Below are 27,165 nucleotides of genomic sequence, written 5' to 3' on the forward strand. Positions count from 1 at the left end.
GACACACTGAATCGACGCCGCCGTCGGGGGGCTCATCCGCAGGCCGCACGCAAGGGTGCGGGGCGCGGCAGACGGAGAGAGAGGGCGCAGAACGCCGAGGGGGCCCGGCCTTGCCCCTGACCCTGGAGGCCCGGCCCGGAAGAGGCTAATTTGACGGGCAGAGCCCAGAAAGTCTCAACGGCGGCCCAGCCCCGGGTCCCGAGGGTAAAGGCCCCAAACCCCGAAGTCCTAGTGGAGCGGGGGTCGCGAGTGGCGTCATTCTCCCCGCCTGTGTCGGGAGAGTCGTTTGCCCGAATCAGCAAGCCGGTTGTGTGGCTCCGAGACGGCAATTAACAAAAGCAGCAGCAGGATTTTCGGACAAAGCGGGCGTGTGGCTTGAGGGGAAGGCCGGCGTCGAAGAGCACTCTGTGTGGGCCCTGAGCGTGCAGAGCAGCAGCCGAAGTAGGTGGAAAGTGCAGGCGCGGCGGGCTGGGAGGTGGGGTGGGAGGGACCCGAGTCCAGTCTAGGGGCACGGAGCCTGCCTCGAAAGCCGTCTCAGTCCGCGCCACTTCCGTTGCTGCGTCCCTTGTCTTTCGGAATCATTTGGGGGATGTTAGGGACCCCAGGGTCTAAGGCGGAGCGCCTCCCCTAGGCAACCTCGTCCACTCTTTGCTGAGGAAAAGAGTCGATGAAAACTGGCTTAAACAAACCAGATGACTCCAAGAGCCTTCCTTTTCCAGAGTCTCCTCCAAAGCTCCAGAGCCAGTGATAGTCATGGCCTTCCCCCAAGTGCTGCTAATACGTAAGCATTAAAAATGAGCCACGTACCAAAAGTCTTACTTAGATGGGGCACCTGGGTGGCTCAGCTGGTTCAGCGTGGGAGTCTTGATTGTGACTTGGGTCCTAATCTCAGGGTTCACCGGATCGAGTTCCCCTGGTGGTCTCTGTGCTGGCCTTGCGGAGCCTGCTTGGGATTCTCTTTCTCCCGCTTTCTGTGCCCGTCCCTTGCATTTGTGCGCGCTCTCTCTAAAATAGTAAATAAACATTGGAAAAAAAGGTCTTGCTTGGGGGAGTGTAAAATAAACATGATTTTCTTGTACAGGCTGCTCTCCACTTGGGGCTCATTCTTGTCCTTAATTTTGCCAGTACCACCGAAGTCTAGGGCCTACCCGCACAGAAAAGTCTGAGGCCCCTCTCTGTAGCTTCCCTCATGTCCATGCCAATTCCTCCACACAACCTTTCCTTGGGCTGCTAATGTCTCCCCAGCCACGAGGGTGTCTGCTGGGCCCCACAGCCTCTCTCCTTCCTGGACTTCCCATTTCTTGATAGTCACTCTATAGTGAGACACTGCTCAGTGGTCAGCCCAGCCCAAGATCCAGCATGCTAATCAGTGACCGGATGACACTATATTCCAGATATTTGCCAGCAGAAAAAAAGTAACAATGGCTTTGGTTTCAAGTATTCAAAAGGACCCACCATACTAACCTGTCCTTTCAAAGACAGAGCTCTAAAAAATCCCTTGTTTAGACCTCAGTGTGTTTTGCTCTGGAATTAACCTAAGGGGGTATAGTTGCCCTTTTTTCTTTTTAGCATTGCCTCCTGAGACCCTCAACCCTGTAATAACTTGTGCTGCTAGTGCAATAGATAATCCAACAGAGAGAACACTGGGCACATAAAAGTGCAAGGAAAACCCTCCTTTGACTGGGAATGGAACCCAGACCTCCCGCATAGAAGGCCAGAATTCTACTAGTGAACCACTGATGCTTGTTTCTCAATTGCTGGAGTAGGTCTAATCAGAAAGAGTGTCTGGAAGGACTTTGAAAAAGCAATTCTAAAATAGCTTTACACAGCAGTTCTCTCTGGAAAACAGAGGTAGCATATAGAAAATACCTGTAGCAAAGGCTGTCCCAGGGGATTTCTGTAAGGCAGCACTGTAAAGTAAAGTAATGGCACTCAAATCAAAATATCTGATTTGAAAGAGCCTAATTCTGGGGGTAGGGAGGAAATCTCTTTCCAAGTAGATTAATAGACTTCTAGAAAAGCATCAGAAAATAGGTCACCTGGTTGGCTCAGTTGGTGGAGCATGCTATTCTTGGTCTTGGGATTGTGAGTTTGAGCTCCATGTTGGGTGTAGAGATTACTTAAAAATAAAATCTTAAAAAAAAATCAGCTCTTGTGTCTGGTCCTTAAGCTAATGTAGACCTAGGGAAAGTTAATTCCCTCCCTGCCTAAAGCTATCTCTTTGCCTTCTCATTGCTGAGTACTTCCCAAACCCTTTCCTCCCATTTTTTCACCAGTTCTTCACCCAGTGAAGGTTCAGGAGGCTGGATCTTTGGGTATGTGCTGAGTTACTGAGGAAAATCTGGGTGGTAACTGAGTTCCTCACCTCTGAAGCTTCTTTTGAGTGTCTAGAGAAGACCAAGGATCAAACAGCCCTGCTTTTAAACTGTGAAGTTTTGCAGAGACCTATACAGGATGAATAAAAGTGAAAATTCCAAGATTTCTTTCCTTCATGACGCCATCTTGGCCAGAGAAGGTGGCCAGGGAAAAACAATTTGATGTTTCCTGTAGACGCTAAAATATTGTTTCTTCAACCAGTTTAAAAACTTTCCCCTCCCCTCTGTCTTTAAGAGTCATATTTTCACTTTTTTGCTTACAATTAGCCTGGTACAGATTGTACTGTTCTTAATATGTAGTCCTTTTCTTTTTTTTTTAATTTTTTTTTTCAACGTTTTTTATTTATTTTTGGGACAGAGAGAGACAGAGCATGAACGGGGGAGGGGCAGAGAGAGAGGGAGACACAGAATCGGAAAGAGGCTCCAGGCTCCGAGCCATCAGCCCAGAGCCTGACGCGGGGCTCGAACTCACGGACCGCGAGATCGTGACCTGGCTGAAGTCGGACGCTTAACCGACTGCGCCACCCAGGCGCCCCTATGTAGTCCTTTTCTGTCTAACACACTGCTGTAGCTGAAATTTACTTTTACACCCACTTTGAGGGGATTTGGATCCATTATAATTGGTTGTATTTAGTGTTGGTTGGAGATTGCTGAGAGTTGTTTTCACTTCCACTACCTCTGTGTGATTTTTGTCCTTAATAATTTCTCCTTGCCTATTTTAACTGGTCTGTTTCGAAAGAATTTTGTTTTCCTATTGCATTTTTTGAAATTTCATGTCACTGATTAGTTTATGGATTTCATAGATCCCAGGTACAGAGGATAAAGCTAACTTTGTTCCTTAATTCAGGACACTTGATGGTGGGTGCCCTGAGCAATGAATGCCCTTTCCTCCTTGTTGTCTTTCATTATTTTCTTGGTTCATCCCACTCCCATCCCCCCACCCCACCCCTGGGAGCACATACTCTAAGGAGTTTAGTATATGTCCTTTAATTCTAACTTCTCTTTGCATATTTAAATGTGTGTGTCTTTAAAAAAATATGTGGTCCTCTCTTTAGCGGGGATTGGCTTAGAACCACTTTAAATGTAGATTGGCTCATTCAAAATCCATTTCACCTTCCTTCTAGTTGAAGAGTTTAGAAAACTAAAAATCATACTTCTCAGACTTATTTGCAGGTTGGGTTCTGGGTAGAAATTATGTTCTACCGATTAGATCCACTCATGTGTTTTTGGCAAAAGTGAGGAGAGGCAATCTTCCTATTGCTGTTGCTGATGGCAAGCAAGGTTATGGAACCATGACTCTTTAGAGATACTCGTGGCTGGCAGCCTTATTCTCATGGCTAGTCACCAATTTAATTTTTTTTTTTTTAACGTTTATTTATTTTTGAGACAGAGAGAGACACAGCGTGAACGGGGCAGGGGCAGAGAGAGAGGGAACACAGAATCGGAAGCAGGCTCCAGGCTCTGAGCCATCAGCCCAGAGCCCGACGCGGGGCTCGAACTCGCGGACCGTGAGATCGTGACCTGAGCCGAGGTCGGGCGCTTAACCAACTGAGCCACCCAGGCACCCCGGCTAGTCACCAATTTAGAGTGTGTGTGAGGCAGTGGTATTGGCAGCAGTCAAAACTTCCTGACTCCTAGGCAGCAGGTAGGAAAGGCATTGAATTTCATGTACCAGTGCTTCCACCTGTGTTCTACTTTGCCAGCCCTTCCAAGGTGAAATCAATAGTTTTCTAAACTGAGCTCTAACTGATTCAATATGAGTATTCCATAAATATTTTTTCTATTTCCTAATTCTTCCTATTATTACTGTTTTCAATATTTAGTTCATCATATCCATCTGCCGCATAGAATACTGTGGCATGTCTCTACCATGTTTATTATCTATTCCCACATTTACAGGCATCTGGTTTGTTCCCACCTCCTGAACACTACCAGCTAAAAAGATCTTTCCTATTCATGTCTCATCATGGAATCAGGAAACACTTTCTCTATGGTATACACACAAGGGTAGGATGGCTGGAGAACACTTACATGTGTTCCAAATGGTGACGCTAGTTTACTTCCCAAGTATAGAAAAATATACAGCAACACATATGGTGGCTGAAGACCAAGTTTGTGCTTTGTCTGAGTCTTACTCCTTGAAGATAAATTCCCAAAAGTTTGCACCACCCTAACATGTTGGTTCCCAATCATCAAGGTCCTGAAGGCATCTGGACCACACTGATCAAAGGAGTTAATCAACCAAGAGCAGTCCTCTCTCCCTTGGCCATTAGGACCATACTGACCCTGAGAGGTGATGGGAGAAGATTTGCAGGGCCCAACCTCCAGGGACAGGGTTCAGTTGAGGCAGTGGGCACTATACTTGTGTTAGCTTTGAAACATGGATTCATAATGAAAGAACCAAGCAGCCTCTGCCTGTGCTCAGAAATTAGGAAGTAACAACTCTGGTGTGCCTGACCTTCTGGCTTCTGAATTAATTCAAATCTGTTCTGTAGCAGCTGGAATAAAGACCACTAAAGATTCCTCTGAGGAAGTTCCTGGAGGAAATGTCATAGAACTTGGTCTTAGAGGAATTCTTAGTAGTCATGTCTTCAAGGTGCCATTGGAGCATGGAGACCTTTGTTCAGGGGCAATTTTGGATTGCAGACGTCAGCTGGGAATTTCTAGCCTCTTTCAGTGTAGTTCTCTTCCAATTGGTTCTTTACAGACCAACCTCCAAAAACAGAAGGGCTCTCAGTGTAGTTGGGAGCTATGGGGTCACTGAATCTTGAACCTGAACTATTGGGAATGTTATGAACTATGCAAGCAACCTTGAATTCAGACCATTGATAGTCCAGTGGCAGTAGTTGTCGCTTCATGTACCCAGGTTTGATTCCTGGCCAATGTGTGTGTTTGCTGTTGACCCTAACACAGTTCATTTGCTGCCCTTGCAGAGCATCTGTGGGACTCTTTGTGCATGCAAGATTAGAACAGTAATCCTTTTTGCTACCTCTGCTGGACTGTTTATTTTACTAAACAGGACTGTTTACTAGTAAACATGACTGTTTACTAGATTTGTAAATCTAGTCTACGCAGAGATCTAGCATCTAGAAGCTGTCAAACAACAACAAAAAGGGAACCTGGCAATTATTTTGGAATAAAAGATAGTCAAGAGTTTGTCTGAACCATAGGTTGACAGCTTTGGGGGCCAAACTGTGATTCTGGAAGGATTAGAGCTTGGCCTGAAGTATAACAACCACTCCTCCAGGTTGTATCTTCCAAGATGGGAAGTTAAGTTCTGGTGTGTTTCTGTAGTGTAAAACATTTAGAAATAATATCCTTGCCACATTTGCCTACAACTCCAAGTGATCTAGAGAAAGTATCATCATTTAACTTTGATTTGCATGCTGGGCCTCCGGCTGGCCACCTGGTAGCTTCTCACTATGCAGTAGGGATGCAGTAACTGAACCTCCAGGAAGGAGAGTAGCTCTGGGGTGGGCCAGATACCCCAATAATACTAAAGACATTACAGGTCCAGGGAAGGGCAAGGCTTTTAGGCAGTAATCCATATATTGCTGACAGGAAGCTGTGAGGAGTGTGCTTGCGCCTTGTAGGCGGGTGAAAATCAGAGTCTAAATCAGGAGCCTGTGGCTTACAATAAAGCCAGCTGCCCTGTGCTCAGCCCCCTCAGTGGTGCCATTTGGCTCCAGAGAGCCATAGCACATGCAAAAAAGGAGAAAAGGCTGAATGAAGCACTGGCAGTTATTCCTAAATCTAGACAGATATAGTAATGTGCAAGTACAAAGCAGAAAAGAAGGATGCATGGAGACAGAGTCTGTCTGACTCTGTATAGCACATACTATAAATGTGTTTTTAAAAATTATCAACTTAGGGGGGCGGCGCCTGGGTGGCTTAGTCGGTTGAGCATCCGACTTTGGCTCGGGTCATGACCTGGCAGTTCATGGGTTCCAGCCCCGCATCAGGCTCTGTGCTCACAGCTCAGAGCCTGGAGCCTGCTTCAGATTCTGTGTGTGTCTCTCTCTCTGCCCCTCCTCTGCTTGCACTCTGTCTCTCTCTCTCTCAAAAATAAATAAGCATTAAAAACAATTTTTTAAAAATCATCAGCTTATGTTTGTAGGTAGCATTAATTATGAAGCTGTAGGACTGAGGATTTGGTTTCTGTGCCTGTGGCCCCTTCCATCTTCAAAGGCAGCAATGAAGAGTTTCTCCCTCATTGAATCCCTGACAAGCTTTGAATCTCTCTGACCCAGACACAGATTTAAAGAGTTCATGTAATTATGTCAGTCCACCTGGATAAGAACCCCCAATTAAGGACAACTTAATTACATCTGCAAAATCTCTTTTGCCATATAACATAGCATAATTATGCAAATAGCAATCATAAGAAAGTTGGAATGACTAAACTAGTACCAGACAAAAAAGACAGGAGACTTTAAAACAAAAAATGGTAGGAGAGATAAAGAGTGACATTTTATAATGATATAGAGCCTAATCCATCAGGAAGTTATACTACTAATAAAAACATTTGCATCTAACAGAGTCCCAAAGTACAGGAAGCAAAAACTGACAGAATCAAGGGAGAAATAGGCAATTGAACAGTCATAGTTGGAGACCTCAATACCACACTTTCAATAATGGGTAGAAGATCCAGGCAGAAGACCAACAAGGAAATAGAAGATTTAAATAACATGACCTAACCGCCATCTATACAACACTCTACCCAATAAGTGCAGAATAATACAATTTCTCTCAACTGCACTTTGAACAGTCTCCAGGATCGACATGCACTAAGTCATAAGAGAAGCCTCAATACATTTAAAAGGACTGAAGTCACTTAATTTGAGACATCTCACAAACCAATACTATCACATAGCCTAGTTGCAAGTGGGCAAGTGGGATGGGTAGTCTGTCTGGTCTTCTTTCACTTGGTCATGAGTGTTCAGTGACACAGATGGAGGTGGCCATGGTCACGCATGTGTGGGCCACTAGCCTGGAAAAGCAAAGTAGCTAAAGGGAAGAGACAGATACTCCAGAGAAGTTTCTCTAGTGTCAGGCTCACAAAACCAGGAAGAAAATGATCTGTAGGAAGTAAGGTGTCAAAGGATCACTTTCTCTCTTACCTGTGTGGCTCTTTAAAACCTTGGCCTCAGGGTGCCTGGGTGGCTCAGTCGGTTGAGCATAGGACTTCGGCTCAGGTCATGATCTCTCAGTCTGTGAGTTCGAGCCCCATGTCGGGCTCTGTGCTGACAGCTCAGAGCCTGGAGTCTGTTTTGGATTTTGTGTCTCCCTCTCTCTCTGACCCTCCCCCGTTCATTCTCTCTCTCTGTCTCAAAAATAAATAAATGTTAATAAATAAATAAATAAATAAAAATAAAACCTTAGCCTCTGTGTCACTAAATCTCATTGTACAGGAATGATGTGGACCACCAGTAACCACCATTGACCTATCACCTTGATTTTTACCGTGCTCTGAGAATACAACCGCAAGTCAACAGATATGGGTCAACACAAACTATCAATCAGTGTTCTACAAAAACAGCTCTGGACATGAAGAATAACATCAGTTTATAAGTCAGCCCAAGGTGGCCACAACATGCATTCAAAGACATATACAAAAACTCTTTCAGTAACTTTGACAAGTGGGAAAGATACCCTGTGGAGCTAGAATGAAATTCATAAGTGACAATCCCAAAATACGTACATAGAGTGGTTCCTGGGTGGCTCAGTTGTCTGACTCTTGGTTTCGGCTCAGGTCATGATCTTATGGTTTGTGAGTTCAAGCCCCTCAAGGGGCTCTGTGCTGACAGCACAGAGCCTGCTTGGGATTCTATCTCCCTGTTTTTCTGCCCCTCCCCTGCTTGCTCCCTATTTCTCTCTCTCTCAAAAATAAATAAATAATTTTTTAAAACCCAACAAAATAGGTATATAAAGATTATGACACAAAGCAATCCATACATACAGGAAGAGGGTGGGGCTAGGAAGAAGGATGTCAAACTTGACTTCAAGTTTAATGCAAAGCCAATAAGCTTCCTCAGTGAGAGAAAAGAAGCAAACATAAGCCTGTGGCAAGAAGAAAATTGAGATACAGGATAGAAATCCTTATAAATTAATTATCCACACATTGAGTTATACTCAGAAATTTTTCCTATAATATTAAACCAGTGTGGAATAAAACTAGAGAAGCAAAAAGAACACCAAGACTATCTAAAAGTTTTAAATTTTTCATGAAGGAAAAGTGAAGTGACTTCAGGACAGTCCTTAAGATAATGAAAGATTTTGGGAAAATATTGATTCCTTCATATTTTCTGTGCACTTACAAGAATAAACAATGAAAAATATCCTTAAATTTTAGAAAGAGGTAAGTCTGTGGTATCAGTACATGGCCACACAAATACTGAAAATGGCTGCTGGGGATGGGGTGGTCCCCACTGGTGGTGACCTTCAGAACAGACCAGGTGATCTTATATATCAGTATGGCCTCAGCAATTGGAATACTGGGGCTCCTAAGATTCCATGACACTCCCTACTTTCCAGTTCTGTTATTGTGACTCCAGACAGTTGCCCGGCAGGCTGGATGCTTCCTCTGGCACTCTTATCAGAGCCTAAGCTGCGCATGGTAGCCTTGGCTCTGAGCTCTGCTATCTTATGCCTTATTTTTGTGGTTGAGAATTCTTAAGAGTTGTGGAATGCTGACAGAGTTTAGCCCCAAAGTAAGTATGAATTACATCTGCATACTTTAGCGTGTTTAAGTCCATTTTTTCCCCTTAATGAAACTTTGAGGTATAATTTACATACTATAAAACTCACCTATTAGAGTTGTACAGTACAATGATTTCTAAGAAAATTTTTAAAGTTTATTTATTTTGAGAAGAAGGGGCAGAGAGAGAAGGAGAGAGAGAATCCCAAGCAGGCTCTGCACTGCAGGGCTTGAACTCACAAACTGTGAGATCATGACCGGAGCTAAAACTAAGAGTTGGATGCTTAACCAACTGAGCCACCGAGGTCTGTGTGTAGTAATTTACCAGCAGTGCAACTGTCACCATAACCTATTCACTTGTTTATGATTATTTGTTTGGGCTTCTCCTTCCTAGGTTCTGGCTCTACTTCTGCCACAGCTGCAGCATGGCAGAATCTCTCACCACTTTCTCTGATCCAAGGACAGAAATGAGCATCCTGGAAACCAACCAGTACTTGCTCTCCCAGCTGGCAAAAACCAAACAGAGCTTCCGAGACCTCACAGAGAAATTCCTCACATCCAAGGCTACTGCTTACTCCCTGGCCAACCAGCTGCAGAAATACAGTAAGCCCAGTGTGGTCACAGTCACCAGAGTGACTGCCCATCTTCCCTCTGAGAAACTAAACACTCCCCAAACTTTATTCTTCTCTCTCCATCAAAATAAATCTCATCCTGACTATACCCCTGGAAAAGTAGAAGTGGATATGTTACTCTCAATTTGCAGAAGATGGAAACACTGAGGCACAAAGGAATGACGTTTATAGTGAGAGGGTAGGAAGGCATAGAGGCTAAACTGTGGGTTCAGGCATTAAACTGTCTTTTCTCTCTCAGGAACATGTATCAGACTCTATAAACATATAGTAACACTGTTGGCTTAAATATCTCAGGATTCAGTTCCAACTTTTTCTAAGTACCCGTTTGCAAAGCACTGTGCTAGCCATACTAGCATAATAGTGTAATAGCCTACCCTCCCTGCCTTATGGGAGCTTAAAGCTGTTTCCCACTCAACCAGATACCTGGAGATGAGAACATCAATAGCAAACACCGAGGGAAGTCCTGATGCCTGGAGCCAGATTCTTTTCCCACATAAGTTCCAGGAAGCCGCCCCTTACACTCTGTGAGATTGAACGTATTTCCAGGAAAATCAGAGACTCTATAACACCTTTTTGATCTCTCCCTTGAATATGAACTTTGCAGACAGCAAGCTGGTCCAGGATCTCGGCTTTGAGATGCAGGGCCAAAATGAGAACGAGGTTAAGTGGGTGAGGCCTCCAGTCCAGCAGACCAGGTCTGTGTAGGAGCTGGCCCTTCCCTCTCCATGCTCAGCTTTCACATTTGGAAATCCTTGGACAGTCTCACACGTGTTTGTCCTGGGGGGTGGGGGGGTAGCAGTGGGAAGCTGTAGTGACTGAAGGAAACATGATGGAGTGAGGACACATGAGAGACAGGAACAGTAGAGGAGGATGCTTGCTGACATTGAAGTTGAGTTTGCTTTCAAATTCCTACAATTTTTCAGTAAATCAGTAGAGGATGAAATGTGCTTATCCAACTTACATGGAGAAAAAATTTTAAAAAAGCCTACTTATTAAGAAAAAGATGAGCTTTGGGGTGTGGAAGTATAAAGGGCTTTTTTTCTACATTGCTTATTATAAAATCACAATTGTAGAACAAATATTTTGGAGCTAGTAAAGAGATCTTGCCCTAGATCTTAGTGTAAAGATAATACAGTACAGCGATTATGAGCATGTACCCTGGGGCCAGACTTCTGGGTCCAAATCGAAGTTATCCTTTTTGTGCCTCAGTTTTCTCACCTGTGATGGTAGTAAGAATATTTGCCTTTGCAGTTAGTTGTGATGATTACATGATAATTCTCAAAAACCTAGGACAGTGCAATGGCAAGCACCGTGTATTCTCTCCCTCTAACCTAACACAACACCTGTTCGCATTTGAACATACGTCTTTCAGATTTTTTCCCCTCCATATACATTTTACACCCTTGTATCCAGATAAACTTTTAAATTTTTGAACTATTGAGGGGGTTATTGAAACTCTCAACGTGGGAGAACCATCAGTCCGACAATCTTCGGAGACATCCTAAATGCAGGAAATCACTACTTCACGCCCCAGGTTAATGGTTTATTTCAGAGGCTACCAAGCTTGGTAAAGTGGCCCAAGATTTGGAGTCAGACCTCAGGGGATGTGAATTCCTCAGGGATTGTCTCATTCCAGTTGAATCCAGTTGAGCAAGTTACCTGCCCATGAGCTTCTCTTTCCCCATGTCTAAGATGGGGAGCAATCAAGTGCCATGTAGCCTGGGAGATTGAGGAATGAAATGTGGAAATCCCAGCAGAGAGCCTGGTAATGGGGTTACATTTGTCCTTGGGGTGGACCCTGCCTCCTCGTGTGAAGGCAGTGACTAGAGCAGCGTGTCCAGCTTTCCACTGAGGCAGGTGTGTCTGTTTTTTTCAGAGAGTGAAGAGCACAAAGCCCTCATTGAATCCGTGCTGGAGGAGGGAGCGCGGTTTGAGGGAGAGCTGGCAGAGAAGAAGAGCCCAGCTGCAAGGCTGGGGTAAGGAGGTGCCTGTGCGGGAGGGTGTGAATTACGGTCTTAAGTGGGCCTTGTGGGCTGCTAGTATAGAGAGCGCATGTGCAAGGAGAAGGGCAGGAGAGTACCTGGCAGGCACAGAACCAGACAAAGACAACCGGTGGGGTTGTGGGAATGGGTGGGAGAACAGTCCGGTCTCTGGGGTTCTCTCTTAAATAGCATAAGAATAAAATGGAGACAGATGCCTGGGATGGAATACCAGCAATGTGGCTTCCAGCTGGGTGGCCTTGCGCAAATTCACTCAGCTTTCCTGCATTTCAGTTACCTCAGCTACCTCACCTGCAAAATAAAAATACCAACGGTATCTACCTCAGAGGGTTATGAAGATGAGACACATGATTACAGGTTAAAACCATCTCCTATGCATATGAAGCTCTCAACAAATATTTTCTGTAATCATTATACTTTTATTTTTTACGGGAGTGGTAGTTGTCATTAATGGACTAACATTTTCTACCGTAAGAGAGATTTTCCCAAGTTTTCCAAAGTGCCTTTTTCATGATAAAAATGTTTCTCCTTCTCAACTTTGATTTTTTTTCTAAGTACCATACTATGTGGAGTACTAACTGGTAGGGCTGTTGGGCAGATAGATAATCAAGCAGTCTGGGAAAATGGATTATTAATGTGCTGAGGACTAGCCTTGTCCATCCTCAGATTGTTTCAAATATAGGGGAGATTGTGGGATTCCAGATGTCTTTTAACCCTTTGTTGAAAGGGAATCTGAGAAGCTCAAATGTATAAAACTTCCTAAAGCAGAGATACTTGATTGAAGAAGGCATAGGTCTGGAGCCTCTGTTGCTCCCTAGTCTATGCCTTCACCAACTCTGACACTTTTTAAGAGCTCTATGGAATAGAATTTGAAAGACAATCTGTAGAATATAATTTAGTAGACAGCAGGGAGGAGATTCAGGCATCAGATGAGGTAGACCTAAATATCTAGTCCAGCTTTAGGATTATGTGGTTCTAAGTATTAACCGAATGCCTACTTGTGTGTGTACACTCTGTTGGGTACTGTAAGTTGGGTACTACATGGCACTGTCTCTAGCCTCGCAGAGCTCACACTTTTAGATTGGAATCTGTGCATAATATTTGTATAATTAGAAAATGGTGAAAACCCACTTAGAGTGATGTAATTGTTACTCAGAACTTTATTTACTCTTAAGTGCCTCCTTACTGATTATTACTTCTTTTCACGTCACTCAAAAGAATGTTATCCTTCTTGACCTTTACATTGATTTTCCTTTTCATCCTTTGAATTAACACCACACGTACCCATCCAACACTTCCGTATCTGGTTTGTGCATGTGTGCGTGCAACTTTCTGTATAATGCTAGGTAGTATATATTCCATGGAAATGGATGTGGGCTGAATTGAGGAACTAAAGGGGCATCTTTTCAAAACAGAGCTAATAAAACAACTGTTGCGGCCGGCGCGACAAACACCAAGGTCAGGGTCCTGAGGGTAGGGGAATGCAAGAAGAAAAGAGAGAAGAGAAAGTTTGGGAACAGGAGGGTCCCCTGGGCTGATGGCCCAAGTGACGGCTTTATTGTTGCTGTACACAATCTTTTATAACCAGACTCTTATGGGTTAGGTCATTCTAAGAATAAACAGGTTTCACATAATTGCTGCCCACCAAAACATTTAGTTCTGTGTTTCTTGTGCATTTTCTAGACAGGTCACAAGACCTTGTTGATAAGATTGCTAGCAAAACACAATTCCCATGTTTGTTTCTATCTGACTCGGGGTAGAAAAAGGGAGGTAGCATTACTGCCAACACCTGCAGACCACAGGCTTTAGGAATTAACTTTCTCAGCCTTGACAAAGCTTTCGTATGCCCTTGAAAGTGGGGGAATGGGAGGGGGAACCACCAGGTTGGCTTGCGTCAACAGGGAACGTTGCTCGACCCGGTCTCAGCCTGGCGCCGGGGCCCGGCCTCCCACATGAATGGGAGGGGGGACCACCGGGTTGGCTTGAGTCAACGGGGAACATTGCTCGACCCGGTCTCAGCCTGGCACCGGGCCCGGCCCCCCACAAACAACAAACAAACCCAATGCTGTTTCCTCATTCCCTCTGCCACAGGCAGGCCAAGTCACATGACTTGTATAAGAATTCAAGTTGGGGAATTCCTTAGGGGCATTCTAAGAGATGTCTCTGTTGAAACTCCCACAACCTATCGTTCACTACATGCACTGTTATATTTTACTTTTCTTTCCTACCTTAGGAAACATGATACCCTAATTCAGGCTCATGCCCGAGAACTGACCCACTTACGACAGAAGATACAAGAAGGGAAAGGTGTCTGTTATCTTTTCATTCAGCATACGAAGAGCATAGTCAAGTCTTTTGAGGGCCTCCTCAGGAGTGCTGACATTCCCTACTACCAGGGACAGAGATTCTGTGAGCAGCTGGCCCAAGGAAGCCAGCTGGCAGAGAGCCTTGCCAGCAAACTCATCACTGGTAAGTTGGCTTACAGGTTCTGGAGACCCTTAGCTCCTCCCAAGGTCCTAGCCTCACATAAGTCTCCATGCTTCCACGTGACTCTAAGAGTGACATTTTAGCCAGTTGTCCAGCTGTTTTGTGCCCTTCTCAGCCTATTGATAGTGATGCTATTAGGTAGAACTACCTAGGGGGACTCACCTGGGCCCAAGGTGAGCCCCCACAGACATTTCTTTCTTTTAAGGATAATTGATTTACACTGAGTTAGCCCACTGTAGTGTCAGTTCTGTGAGCTTTGAGAAATCCATACAGTGCTGTAAGCACTGCCACGATCAAGATATAGAGCAGTCCCATCACCACTCACAGTTCCTTTGTGCCTCTGTGTAGTCAGCCATTGTGCCCAACCCCAGTTACTGGCAATCACTGGATCTGTTTTCTGTCCCTACAGATTTTCCATCTCCAGAATGTATCAGTAGTTGGTTTCCTTTTTTACTATTAAGTACTGTGCCGTTATACGGACGTACCACTTTTATTTATCCATTCATCCACTGAAGAACATTTGGATTATTTCCAGTCTGGGGCTATTATGAATAATAGCTCTAAAGATTCACCTGCAGGTTTTGGTGTGAAAATATGTGGGGTTTTTTAAATGTTTGTTTCTTTATTTTGAGAGAGAATGAGTGGGGGAGAGGGGCAGAGGGAGAGGTAGGGACAGAGAGAGAGAGAGAGAGAGAGAGAGAGAGAGAGAGAATCCCAAGCACTGAGTGTGGAGCCTCACTTGGGGCTCGATTCCACGACTGTGAGATCATAACCTGAGCAGAAACCAAGAGTTGGACACTTAACCAACTGAGCCACCCAGGAGCCCCTGAAAATATGTTTTCACTCACTTCACTTGGGTAAATATCTAGGAGTAGGATTGCTGGGTCATGTGGTAAATGCACGTTTAACCTAGAAGAAACTGCTACACTGGTTTCCAATGTGGCTATACCATTTCAGATCCCACTGGCAATGTGTAAAAGTTACAGCTGTTCCCCAATATTAACTTTTGATATTTTCAGGTTGTTGTTCTTTTGCTTTTTGTCTTTTTAGCAATTGTAATAAGTGTGGGGAGGGCATAGCATTGTGGTTTAAAACAGATTTTTCTTTTAACGTTTATTCATTTTTCTTGAGAGACAGAGCACAAGTGGGAGTGGGGCAGAGAGAGAGGGAGACACAGAATCTGAAGCAGGCTCCAGGCTCTGAGTTGTCAGCACAGAGCCTGATGCGGGGCTCGAACTCATGAACCATGAGATCATGATCTGAGCCAATGTCAGATGCTTAACCGACCGAGCCACCCAGGCACCCATGCATTGTGGTTTTAATTTGCATTTCCCTGATGACTAATAATTTTGAGGTTCTTTTCATATGCCCGTTGACTCTCCTTGTATCTTTGGTGAACCAAGTGTTCATATTTTGTCATATTAAAATTGATTTGTTTGTTTTATTATTATCAAGTCTTGAGGGTTCTTTGCATTTCTGGATACAAGTACTTTATGAGATATTTAACTTGCAAATATTTTCTCCCAGTTTGTGGCTTATCTTTTCATTCTCCTAACGTATCTTTCAGAAAGCAGAATTTCTTAATTTTATGAAGTACAACTTATGGATCATGCTTTTGTAGTTATATCTAAGAACACTCTACCTAAAAATAAGGTTCTTTGCTTTTCCATATAAATTTTACAATCAGCTTGCCATTATCTGTAAACAACAACACAATCCTTCTGGGATTTTGAGTCACATTGCTTTCAATCTATGAAAAGTTTGAGAAGAATTGATATTCTTATTAATATTGAGTTTTCTAATGATCATAGTACCTTATCAGGTTGAGGAAGTTCCCTTTCTGTTTTTGTTTCTTTTATTCATATTTGAATGAACAAACGAATCTTTTGTTTTTTATTTTATGATAGTAACTGCTGACAACAGAGGAAAAAAATTATGTCTCCTAATGCCAACATGAGTAGGCATGGTCCAGCCAAGAAATGTTTCCAACTTATTTGAGGAAGTTCCTTTTTATTCCTTATTTTCTGAGTAGATGTTTAATTCAGTCAAATGATTTTTATTCATTAGTGAAATGATAATGTTTTTATTATGTTGAGTACTTTTATAGGGTCCTCTGGACGTTTTGAATATTGTATTGTAAGACCCTGGGTCCTGTTAAAATCTTCTGGAATTGTTTTTTTAGCAGGCAATCAACCCCATTAGGTTCAGACCAAATTCTGCCTCACCTTCTACAGGTAGTATCCAATGTCAAATCAGTGTTCATTGCCTTTGATACGTTGTTTCGGTCAGTCTAGCAAATACATTCCTTAGGTTTCTTCTGGACTAGTTGCTGGTTTGTGTGGTAACTCAGTTTTCTCATCCTTTGCCATGATTCCTTGGGTCTATTCCACACATATTCTGGGGATGAGCCCTGAGACTTTTATCAGCTCATAGACAGTTTTCCAGACTCTCTTCTCTCTGGTATTTCTTCCATACTTTCCAGTTTCCCAGGGTCCCTTTTCCAAGTTCCTCTGTTCAGAAAGAGTGAGTTCTCTCAGAGATTTCTCTTCTCACACTGTTTTGCTTTTCTTTATTTCTTTTCTTTTCTTTCTTTTTTTTTTTTTTTTAAGTTTATTTATTCTGAGAGACAGAGTGCACAAGGGCCGGGGAGGGGCAGAGAGAGAGAGAAAGAGAGAGAGAGAATCCCAAGCAGGCTCTGCACTGTCAGCATGGAGCCTGACCCTGGGGGACAGGGGTAGGGAGGGTGGTCTGGAACCCACGAACCATGAGATCATGCCCTGAGCCAAAGTCAAGAGTCAGAGATGCTTTAACTGACTGAGCCACCCAGGTGCCCCCTCACTGTATTGCAGTTCTGAATGACTGGGGCTACTTTAAGAGCAAGGAGGCAAGAAAATTGAGAAATAGAAAATAAATGGGGGTACTTTTCACACTTTTCAGGCAAGAGATCCCGTTTTCCTAGTTCTTTTGATCAGAGAGCTAGATTCTCTTTTGTGGTTTAAGGTTTAGGCAGTTCTGCAACTGGGCTGGTCTCTAAGCCGGGTCAGGAAAGAAGAAAAAGAAAAAAAGAGAAGTTTCTCTTCATGTTCTCCACTCGCTGACATGCACAGGTGCCTTTGTCCAGTCATTGGGTTGGAAGGGTTAGGAGGTTTCTCCAGAAGTTTTTGCTCCTTAGAGACTGCAGTGAGTTCTTTATGAAAGCCTAATAGGACACACAACCGCAGTTTAGCCATCTGCTATGGGGCAAAAATGAAGGTTACAACTGGAGAAGTCCAGAAGGCAACTGAACAAGTATTCCAAGCACTGGTGAACAGCAGACATTTTAAACTTTTTGCCTTGACTTGGTAGCAGATGCCATGGTGATTATTCACCACACCAGGATACAGTCCTAAGCCTTCTCTGCCAGAGCATTCTACAAAATCCCCTTACAAAGGCTTACTGTCCAGTTTGCTCAAGAAAGCCTGCCAGGCTCCTTCTCTGAAGATACAGTCCTAAGCCTTCTCTGCCAGAGCATTCTAAACAAACGTGTAGAGTATTACGTCCCTGATCATATAGGCCCTAATATTTGTAATGTGTGAAATGGGATCTGCTCAATTTCTGACTAGCTCTTTCTGTTTTTTGGTTCTCAGAAAATCACAATGATAAGAAGGATGAAGATAGACAGGAGCCACTGGCACCCAGGTAACTGAAGAACAAAAGGGCTGATAATAGAATGGTGAAGTGTAGGGAAGATTCCAGAAACAAACGACCAAGAGGCCAAAGTCCCAGATCTGAGGGAAAAAAAACGAAACTGCTAATTGTACCCATTTCATTCATTCATCATATAGTGATGTGTCCTTTTATTTTTTTTTAATTTATTTTTAATGTTTATTTATTTTTGAGAGAGAGAGAGCACAAGCAGGGGAGGGGCAGAGAGAGAGGGAGACACAGAATCCAAAGCAGGCTCCAGACTCTGAGCTGTCAGCACAGAGCCAGACATGAGGCACGGGCTCACACACCGTGAGATCATGACCTGAGCTGAAGTCAGATGCTTAACCAACTGAGCCACTCAGGTGCCCCAATGATGTGCCCTTTTAAACAATGTTGTCTGTTCACGGTAAGTTCTTGTATTGGTTACCATTTCTTAGTAATTCATCAAATTTAGTTAGCTAAAGTCAGTCTGACATAAAGGTAAACTAGCCAGAGATCCCTGGTGTCTGTGTTCTAAAAACGTGTATGGTAAAAAAAAAAAAAAAAAATCAAACTGAGACATTGGTCTCAGGAGCCAGCATTCAGTGGACGACTTCCTACGATAGTAAACAAAATTTGTCCGCAGCATTTTAAAACCAATATTCTAGGTCTCTGTGTGTCATAAGTGCCTTTTAGAATAGTTGAGTCTACTTCCTCATCCACATGTTATGAGGTCAGTACACTGAGCACCTGCTGCCCCCTTCTGTCCCAGTTCTAGGCTCATGAACCCGTCAGAAGTGGATTGCTATGCTTTCTCTCTCATCCAGATGGCCTCTTTGCTTTCTGTTATGGCTTCCAGGAGCTTCAGACGGGACCAGCTGCGAAGCTGTGGTTCCAGGTTGCCACAGTTTAATCTCCTGTCTTACCTCCCTGCCATCCTCCCCAGGCTCAGCAGGGGGCTCCAGGAGGAAGAAGTGAATGAAGCCCTGGAAGCCTCACTAGATGAACAGTATTTGACTCATTCCAGTCGCCATGACTCTCACCAGCTTCCCCGCAGCAGTTCCTTCCTGCTTGACATGCAGGAAGCCAGCTCTGCTGTGGAAGTCACCAGTGAGTACTTCCATTATAAAGAGAATAAAGGAACACAAGCCTGGAGAATAAAGCTCCAATAGTTTCTACATGCTTACCACCTTGGTCTAGGCTGAGTGAGACCATCTAGCAGGCAGGCCCTAAAGATTAACCTTGAAAAAGCTATCAGGCTGGACGCGCAGCTCGGACCAAGTTTCAAATACAGGTCCTTGGTGGGTCAGGTAATTTGTTGCATTGTTCGTGGTCCGCACCTCATCTCAGTCACTCTGTCCCCCACTGGCATCTGCAAGCTAATGGAGTCTAGGCAAGCCAGATTGGAGAATGGAGAGATGATGGTGGAGAGATATTTAGTAGAGACATTCCTTAGTACCCAAAAGTCTTATATAAGAGGTGGCCACACCTTTCCCAGTACTAGATAAGCCCTACTCTGAAGGCTGATTCAATATTTTACCACCTTATATCAACCTCCTTTATACTTCCCATATCCTTGTATGGGAGGTGGCCCTGTGGAGTTTGCTTAGCACTGGGTCATGCTTTGTTTGAAGGCCTGCAGGCTCCTAAAGGTGGTTCCCAGGTATTTCCTGATGAAAGCGGAAGTTGGCAGAAGAATGGTGCAAGGCAGGGATCTTGCTGAGAGGCCCTTGGCCACCCCATTAGTGATAAGGATTCTCCATCTTCTACCTCATTCCCTGTCCTGGTGGAATGGCTGCAGAAGATGAGATCCAGAACCTGCACCAGCACCTGAGGGAAATTCTTTTCATCAATGCCTGCCTTCAAGAAAAGCTGGAACATCATCTCAGCATTTCTGACCAAGGAGATGGTAGGGGAGTCCCAAGTCTGTCTGCTTCTGGCAATATGTATCTTTCTAAGGACTTGTAATGTGTTGCAGGGCTTCACAGATTTCAAGAACTTGACATGCTTTATACTTCACTTATTCTTACAAATGGCCCAACTAGGGAGAATAGGACAGGTATTAACATTCCTACTTTTTAGATGAGTAAATAGGCTCAGATAGAGGTTTGCCCCAAGACTGAGCTGTCCCTCCATCTTAAGAGTTATCTGACCTCCAAAAGCCTTCTTGTGACTCCTAAGCTGTACACTTTCTGCTGCTCTTCTCCTCTTGTGCAGTCATTCAGTAGAACCCAGGTTGCTGAGCACTCATTCAGCAGAGTGAGGGTCTCTGCTGCTGTCATCCTTACCCCCCTCCCTAATGTCTTGGTTACCCTTCATTGTTCTCAAGGTTGTTCCTCTCCACACATCTTCCTCTTACATTGCACTCACGCAGAGGCCATCATTTCCCAGTCTCTGGCTGGGCCAGAACAGTGACTGGGCCCCTTTCTATATCAAAGGAGCAACTATTTAATGAGAAAAGTCTCCTTCATAATTTCAGCTGTTGGGTGTGATAATACAAATGAATGAGCTGGCATTTGTTCAGGGCCTGGTGAAAATTCTGCCCCATAATGCTGAAGTTCCAACCTTTGAGTCCCCAGAGGTTTCTCCTGGGCTGAGACAGAAGGGGAAAAGGAATTGCAGAAAGCATTATCTTAAGCAAATGTGTGGAATTTGCCTAAACTGCTAATTATTTCCTGCAATAGGATATACTTCTGACTTCTACAGGGAGAACTTGGACTCCCTTGCCCAGCTGTACAATGAAAACAGAGATATCAGGAAAGAAAGTCTGAGCCTTCTGGCTCACCTGAATCGTATTTCCAGAGGTAAGTGGTCAAAAACCACAAGAGGAGGTCACTCTCAGAGCTTTCTTTTCTCTTGCCTTACCCAGCTATAGAAACAAAAGATGATGGGGAGGCCACAGCTACCCAAAGCCTCTTGACTCATAATTCTCATAGTTTTTCTCGATATGGTGAGGGCTACCTCCTAGGTGCTCCCTCTACAGGTCCCCAGACTCTAGGCTCCAGGAATGAATAGCTCTGGGAAATTCACCTTTCAGGTACAAACCACACCTCACTAATGCAAGGCTTAGAAGAAAAGAACAGTCCTCAGAGGTGAGAAGACATAAGAGAATACTTATTTTGATTGAGTAAAATTTGCCAAAATTAGATAAACTCTGTCTTAGAATGCTGAAAGAGCAAGGAAACAGAATTTAGATTCTAAGTCAGTAGTCTTTGAGGAAGTATGAGGACCAGAAAGGTGCCATAAGCCTAAAAGAGCAAAACCCCAATTTTCAAACTGATGAAAATAAAAGTACTAAAAAATCGAAATAAGTATAGCTTATATTGGTAATAAAAGACAAACTTGTATTTTGTATAAAGAAAATAAAATATTGATACAAAATACAAACTATGTATTGCACTCAAACGATAACATTCCAGTCACCTTATGGTTTCCAACTCTTACCATTGAGGAGAAAAGCAAAACCAAACCAAATTACCTTCAGATTGGCAAAAATATTTACAAACCTGCAAAATACCTTCAGCCTATCCCCTATACACCAGGCTCAATATTTTTTGAGTTTTGCTGTGTGCAATGCCCACCTCAGTAGATATCCCTGCCAAATCTATTAGGGGCCAGTTTAGGTCACCTAAGATTCCATTTACCTTTTTGTGCCTGTGCTGCTTTTTTCCAAGGACTCTTCTGAATAGGATTGTCCTCGGATTACTAGAACCACTTGGCTGATGACTCAGAGAACTGGAAGGACCTGGGAGTTTCTGTCAATCCCACAGCACCCTTGACCCTACCTGTAAATTATTTACCCATGATTGACAGGTCCAGGCATAGGAAAGCCTAGCTACTTGACAGGAGGGGGCCTTTGTGGTGAATTAGCTTTGGAAAAAGGAAATGCAGAGGCGAGGTTTGTAAAGGCCCAGGTAGATAAACAGAAGGAAACTTTTCCCTTGGAAATCCAATTGAGAAAGAGAGAGATTCACCTGAGACCATAAGAAGGAAGATTAAAATCTTTAGGTCCAATGGGAAAGAAGCCATGGTAGGACAGCTAGAGAGAAACAAAGAGAACCATGGGAAATAGGGCAGGTCTCCTAAGTAGCTTTAAATCACGTCATTATAAGAACCTGGTTTTGCCTAACACAAATGCCTAGCTACCATACTAGAGATTCTGATTAAAATGGTTTCATGTGTGTTTGGGATATTAGTTTTCAACAGCTCCTAGGTGATTCAAATATGTGGCTACCAAAGGGAAGGACCGTCAGTCTACCACGGTCACCCAATACAGAAGCATCCCAGATGTACAGTTTCTTAGGAAAGCCGAACACTAGTCATTGATGGGATTTGCATTCCTCTCTCAACAGGCTTGTTTGTATAGCATGGAAAAACGAGAAAAGAAGAGGTAGATATATAGATTAGACCTATAACCAGTCTATCTAGAGCAGTTTCTCGGATTTTTCTGATCACAAGACACAATAAAAAACAATTCTTTGTGATCCAATGTCATGTTAAAAAAAAAAAAAAGCCCTTACTGTATGTAATGGGTCTTATCTAGTATTTTCCTTCCTGATTCTTTAAGTAAAGTCTGTAGTCAAGTCTACAGTGTTGACTTGACAACCTACTAATGGTTACCAGTTGCAATTTGAAAAATTTTGCTTTTGATTAGTCTTTTCATTAAGCAAAATCCTAAAAGAGAGTACTAGGGGGGAATTTTTCCTCTACCTACTTAGGTTTGAATGGTCCAGAGACCTTGAATTAACTAACAATAGATAAACATGAGAAAAGAGAAGTTTCATTTACACATGCATGTGGTAATTGCTTAATAATTAATAATTCCCAGAACACCCAGAGGTAAAAATTTATGTACCAATTTAACAAAGGGCTTCACTGGAAAGGTATGGAAAATTCTATTGAACTTTTTGATTCTCTTGGTAATGGACAGTCTCCATGGCAGCTGAATTCCCAGGAAGCTCCCTTGGAAGTAGGGTTTCATGTGGCACCTGTATTTTTGGTATGTTCTGCTCTAGTCAGATAAAGGAAATTCAGATAAGATTTTGAGGGGTTTTTTTAGGGGGGTTTTTTTGTTTGTTTGTTTTTAGAGAGAGAGGGCGCATGCACGTGCGCGCAAGCAGGGGAGGGGCAGAAAAAGAGGGAGACAAAGGACCTGAAGTGGGCTTTGCAATGACAGCAGAGGGCCTGATGTGGAGCTCTGAATACAGAATACAGAGTGTAGGGGCGTACCTGGGTGGTTCAGTCAGTTGGGCGTCCAATTAGCTCAGGTCACGATCTCACAATTCGTGAGTTTGAGCCCCACGTCTGGCTCTGTGCTGACAGCTTGAAGCCTGGAGCCTGCTTTGGATTCTGTCTGTCTCTCTCAAAAACAAATAACCATTTTAAAAAAATTAGAAAAAAAGAAAATATGGAGTATAAATGGATCAGTCCAAGGTTTAACTTTGCTCTTTATTTGCTAATTTTCCCTTTTCTCTTTCTGATTTCTTTCTTTCTCTCTAATCTCTTTACAAGAATACTTAAATGAAACTTTCTATAAAGCTTTATTCCTGTCCTAAACATGGTACTCAATAGACTGTAGAGCCTGTTACCTTTTTCCAGATTGGAGCCTTTCTTCTCCCTTTTCTTAAATTTAGAGATATAGTGAAAAGGCTTGAGGCATGGATTTTAGCCTCAGGTCTTTCATTTATAGGTCCTGTGGCTTTAGCTAATACTAATAGCCCCTTGATACTATGGCCAGAGGTAGAAGTTACCTACTAGGAGATAGCACCAGATTCCACAGGTTAGGGGTTTAGTCCTGTGCGACTGCACTCCTCTGCCACCCACTCCAGATGCTAGTAGCAAATCCAGGTTGTCACCTGTACATCTGACTGACTAGAAATCAGAGTTGACTGAGAACCCCCTCCTAGGGTTTAATTTGCTACAGTGGCTCACAGGACTTAGAGAAATATTTTACTTACTAGATTACTGGTTTATTTTATGTTTTTCAAATTATTTATTTAAGTAATTTCTGTGCTCAGTGTGGGGCTCGAACTCATGAACCCGAGATCAAGAGTTACGTGCTCTACGGACTGAGCCAACCAGGCGCTCTGATTACTGGTTTAAAAGTATTGGGGTTCAATACTTTTTGAGTATTGGGGGTTGGAGTATTGGGGTTCAGAGCCAATGGCCAACAAAGAATTCTTGAGACCTCTCCAGTGCAAAAAGGTGATTTTATTAAAGCACGAGGACAGGACCAGAGGAGCTGCACTGGGACTGTGAAGAGCAACTGGTTATTGCTTGGGAGTTGGGGAAGGTAAAAACAAGGAAAGTTTCCAAAAGGACTTTCATATGTTTTTTTAAATTTTTTTATTTTTTAATGTTTATTTATTTTTGAGAGAGAGACAGAACACGAGTGGGGCAGGGGCAGACAGGGGGAGACACAGAATCCAAAGCAGGCTCCAGGCTCTGAGCAGAGCCTGATGTAGGACTTGAACTCATGAACTGTGAGATCATGACCTGAGCTGAAGTCTGACGCCGAACTGACTGAGCCACCCAGGCACCCCAGAAAGGACTTTCATGTGCTAAAGAAGACTCACGGGAACTTGGAGGCCTAGCTGTTGTCAAGCTAAGGTTGTTTTCCCTCTAGCAAAGCATTAACATTAAGACAGTAGGGAGTTCCTGGAGGAGTGTCACACTCTGCCAGCCTCAAGTATTTATCAGTGGGCTGCAGGTTATAAGGAAATTTAATTTTATTTACACTTCTTTCTACCTTTGTTTCCCACATCAGATATAACTCAGGAAGCACGTGGCAGGGCTTGGGGAAAGGGTGCAGACCTTCCATGCTATCTCTGGGAGCTTCACTCTCCTAGCACCCCTATGTGTTCACCAGCCTACAAGCTCTCTGAATCCCCATCCTTTTGGGTTTTTAATGGAGGCTTCGTAACATAGGCATGATTGATTAAATCCTTGGCTGTTGATGGTCGAACTCCATCTTTAGCCCCTCTCTCATCCCCAGAGGTCAGGGGGGATGAGACTAAAAGTTTACAACCCTCCTGTCACATGGTCGGTTCCCTTGGTAATCAACCTCCATCCTTCTGGCACTTTCTAAATGTCACATATTAATATATCAAAAGACTAATTCCAAGCGGTTTAGGAGTTCTGCCAGAAACTGAGACAAAGACCAAATTTACATTTCTTATTATAAACCACAGTATTACAGATGGTGTCTGAGGACCCTGCACATTCTGGGACTCTTCCTTTGGCACCACCCTCCTATTTAAAAAAAAAAAAAAGACATGTATTTAGGAGCAAGATTTCCATGCAAAATAACCTCTCATTTGTAGAACTGACTGCTTCTGACGGTACATATTTGAAGCAAGGCACATCTTTTGGAAGGTGTGAAAGGTCTTCATTTTTCTCCAGAAGAGTAGAATGGAGAGTAAACTGATCCTGAGGGGGAGGTGGTATGGATCTGGCTAACCCACTGGCAGCAGCATTGAGTGGGGCTCTCAGCACTATGAGGCGGTGGGGCCTTGTGTTCCACGTCACAGGGCAGTGGTTTATATCGGAACACTTGTCCTAGTTTGTCCTAGAACACTAGTCTGCTAGTACAACTCTTTCCAGACTGTAGTTTCCGACCATGGCTTCTCCACCAACTGCATTCAGGTTCCACATGGCCTCTTTTCTTCCTTAGCTGTCACTTCAGCCTCTGGTGTCAGCAGAACCAATAGAAGATTCTCATTTTAACTTAGCTTTTTTCCCCCCTTCTGTTTCAGGTAAGAACTAGGAGTGGAAATATGAAAAGTTCTTATTTCAACAAAGCTCAGTCATGAACATCATTCCCCCACTGATGAGAAAAACTAAAACAACAAAACAGTGAAAGCCCCAAATCTGAAAGCGAGAGGGCTCCACCTCTAAGAATCAGATTTCTCAAGCCACTTTGGGTTTTTACTCCCAACGGATAGTTTCCAGAAATCACAGCCCTTCAGCCTGCAAATTTGATAACTACGTAAGAGACACCAATACCTAGATTCACAGATAATCTCAAGATGCCCTAACCCTCTCCTCTCCCCACCCCCATTCTGTGGACAACTGGAGTCAGCAGCAGCTGGAAGAAAATGTCCAGGATTTGGGTCAAGAGTAAGTCAGAATGACGTTGCAGACTATTCATCAGCTCTTCTGCACACGGCCATTTTCCTTGAAAGATGAAGATTCAGAAATCTCAGAGAATAGAGTTTATTTTATATACATTCTGTTGCCTGTCATTTTTTTTTTAACAAATCAAAATCACAAAACTGTCTCCAGCTAAAAGGAAACTCAGTATGTCCACTATATTTACATCCCAGAGTGATATCAACAAAGTCCAGGTGCATCACTTCATTCCAAAATTAAATGTTATTGAGGGGCGCCTGGCTGGCTCAGTCCAAAGAGTGTGCGATTCTTGATTTTGGGGTCCTGAGTTCGAGCACCCTGTTGGGTGTGTAGAGGTTACTTAAAATATTAAAAATTTAAAGGTTATTGAGTACCTGGTGTTAGGTACAAAAACTACATCGTGTTTCACACTCTGGGAACTGAGATAACTCAGGGAAAAATTCTGCCTTCACAGGCATCTGTAAAGTCTGTAAGTAGAGCAGCAGTCTCACATACCTAATTGTTGGGGACCCAAAGAAACGATGATATAATCTCTGCCAGAGAAGGATCCTGAGAGTTTGCTGTTCACCCTTATATTTCCCGTACAGGTCTAGCAGAAGTTCCATCCTAGAGGTCTCTGTTTAGAATACACAGGGAGAAACAGAGTATCTACATGGAACTGGTAGGTTTCAGATAACTCCACTCTCATTTGGGCTTTTGTTTGTTTTTCCTGAAAAATTCCTTATATTTGAAAATAAGTACCCATTGACTTGTCTTTTGCAAGCAGCTATAAAAGCAGGACATCTTATTCTGAAGCTTTGAAACACATAAAGTAGCCTTAAACTTACTAGATTTCCAGGCTAGAAGGCTGATCTGTGTAAGAAGGACAAACCCTGGGTGGCAGTGTCACAGATCAGGAATTCTACGTTCTCTCTTATCTGGCAAGAGAATGAATGCAGAAATGAAACCGAGAGAGGTAAATGTCTGGGAGGAGACAAGAGCCCCAAACGGGGATTTCCTCTCTGTATTGAGCTCTCAAGATTTTACATGTGGTGAATGTGCAGAAGGAAACCATCAGATAGTAACCATTAATCTGTGTTACATGTACGAAGCAAAGGGTCTGGGGGGCAAGTGGCGTTTGAAGTTGTTTGAAGGCAATAAGATACTAGTGCCAGATGGAAAGTAGTTTCCTGTAGGGG

The 27,165-nt window shown here is 43.4% G+C and overlaps 1 protein-coding gene across 5 annotated transcripts; it reads left to right on the top strand.

Moving 5' to 3' along the window:
• The first annotated feature begins 5 nt into the window (after positions 1-5).
• LOC109261275 (neuroblastoma breakpoint family member 6-like protein) lies at positions 6-26,085 on the top strand. 5 transcript variants are annotated; one of them, XM_019439847.2, is made up of 9 exons: positions 6-441; positions 9,467-9,675; positions 11,581-11,680; positions 13,938-14,173; positions 17,818-17,869; positions 18,804-18,967; positions 19,611-19,766; positions 20,542-20,661; positions 25,612-26,085. In XM_019439847.2, the coding sequence occupies exons 2-9, from the start codon at positions 9,498-9,500 to the stop codon at positions 25,620-25,622; spliced, it is 1,017 nt and encodes a 338-aa protein (XP_019295392.1). In that variant the 5' UTR covers positions 6-441; positions 9,467-9,497; the 3' UTR covers positions 25,623-26,085. The 5 variants fall into 5 exon arrangements, with proteins under 5 accessions (XP_019295392.1, XP_019295391.1, XP_019295393.1 ...); XM_019439846.2 differs by lacking the exon at positions 6-441 and adding an exon at positions 8,958-9,085; XM_019439848.2 differs by lacking the exon at positions 6-441 and adding an exon at positions 8,958-9,085 and having other exon boundaries at positions 19,659-19,766.
• Positions 26,086-27,165: the final 1,080 nt, after the last annotated feature.

The sequence above is a fragment of the Panthera pardus genome, unplaced genomic scaffold (assembly GCF_024362965.1).
Source record: "Panthera pardus isolate Hobbes unplaced genomic scaffold, ASM2436296v1 HiC_scaffold_11, whole genome shotgun sequence".
In the NCBI taxonomy this organism is placed as follows: domain Eukaryota; kingdom Metazoa; phylum Chordata; class Mammalia; order Carnivora; family Felidae; genus Panthera; species Panthera pardus.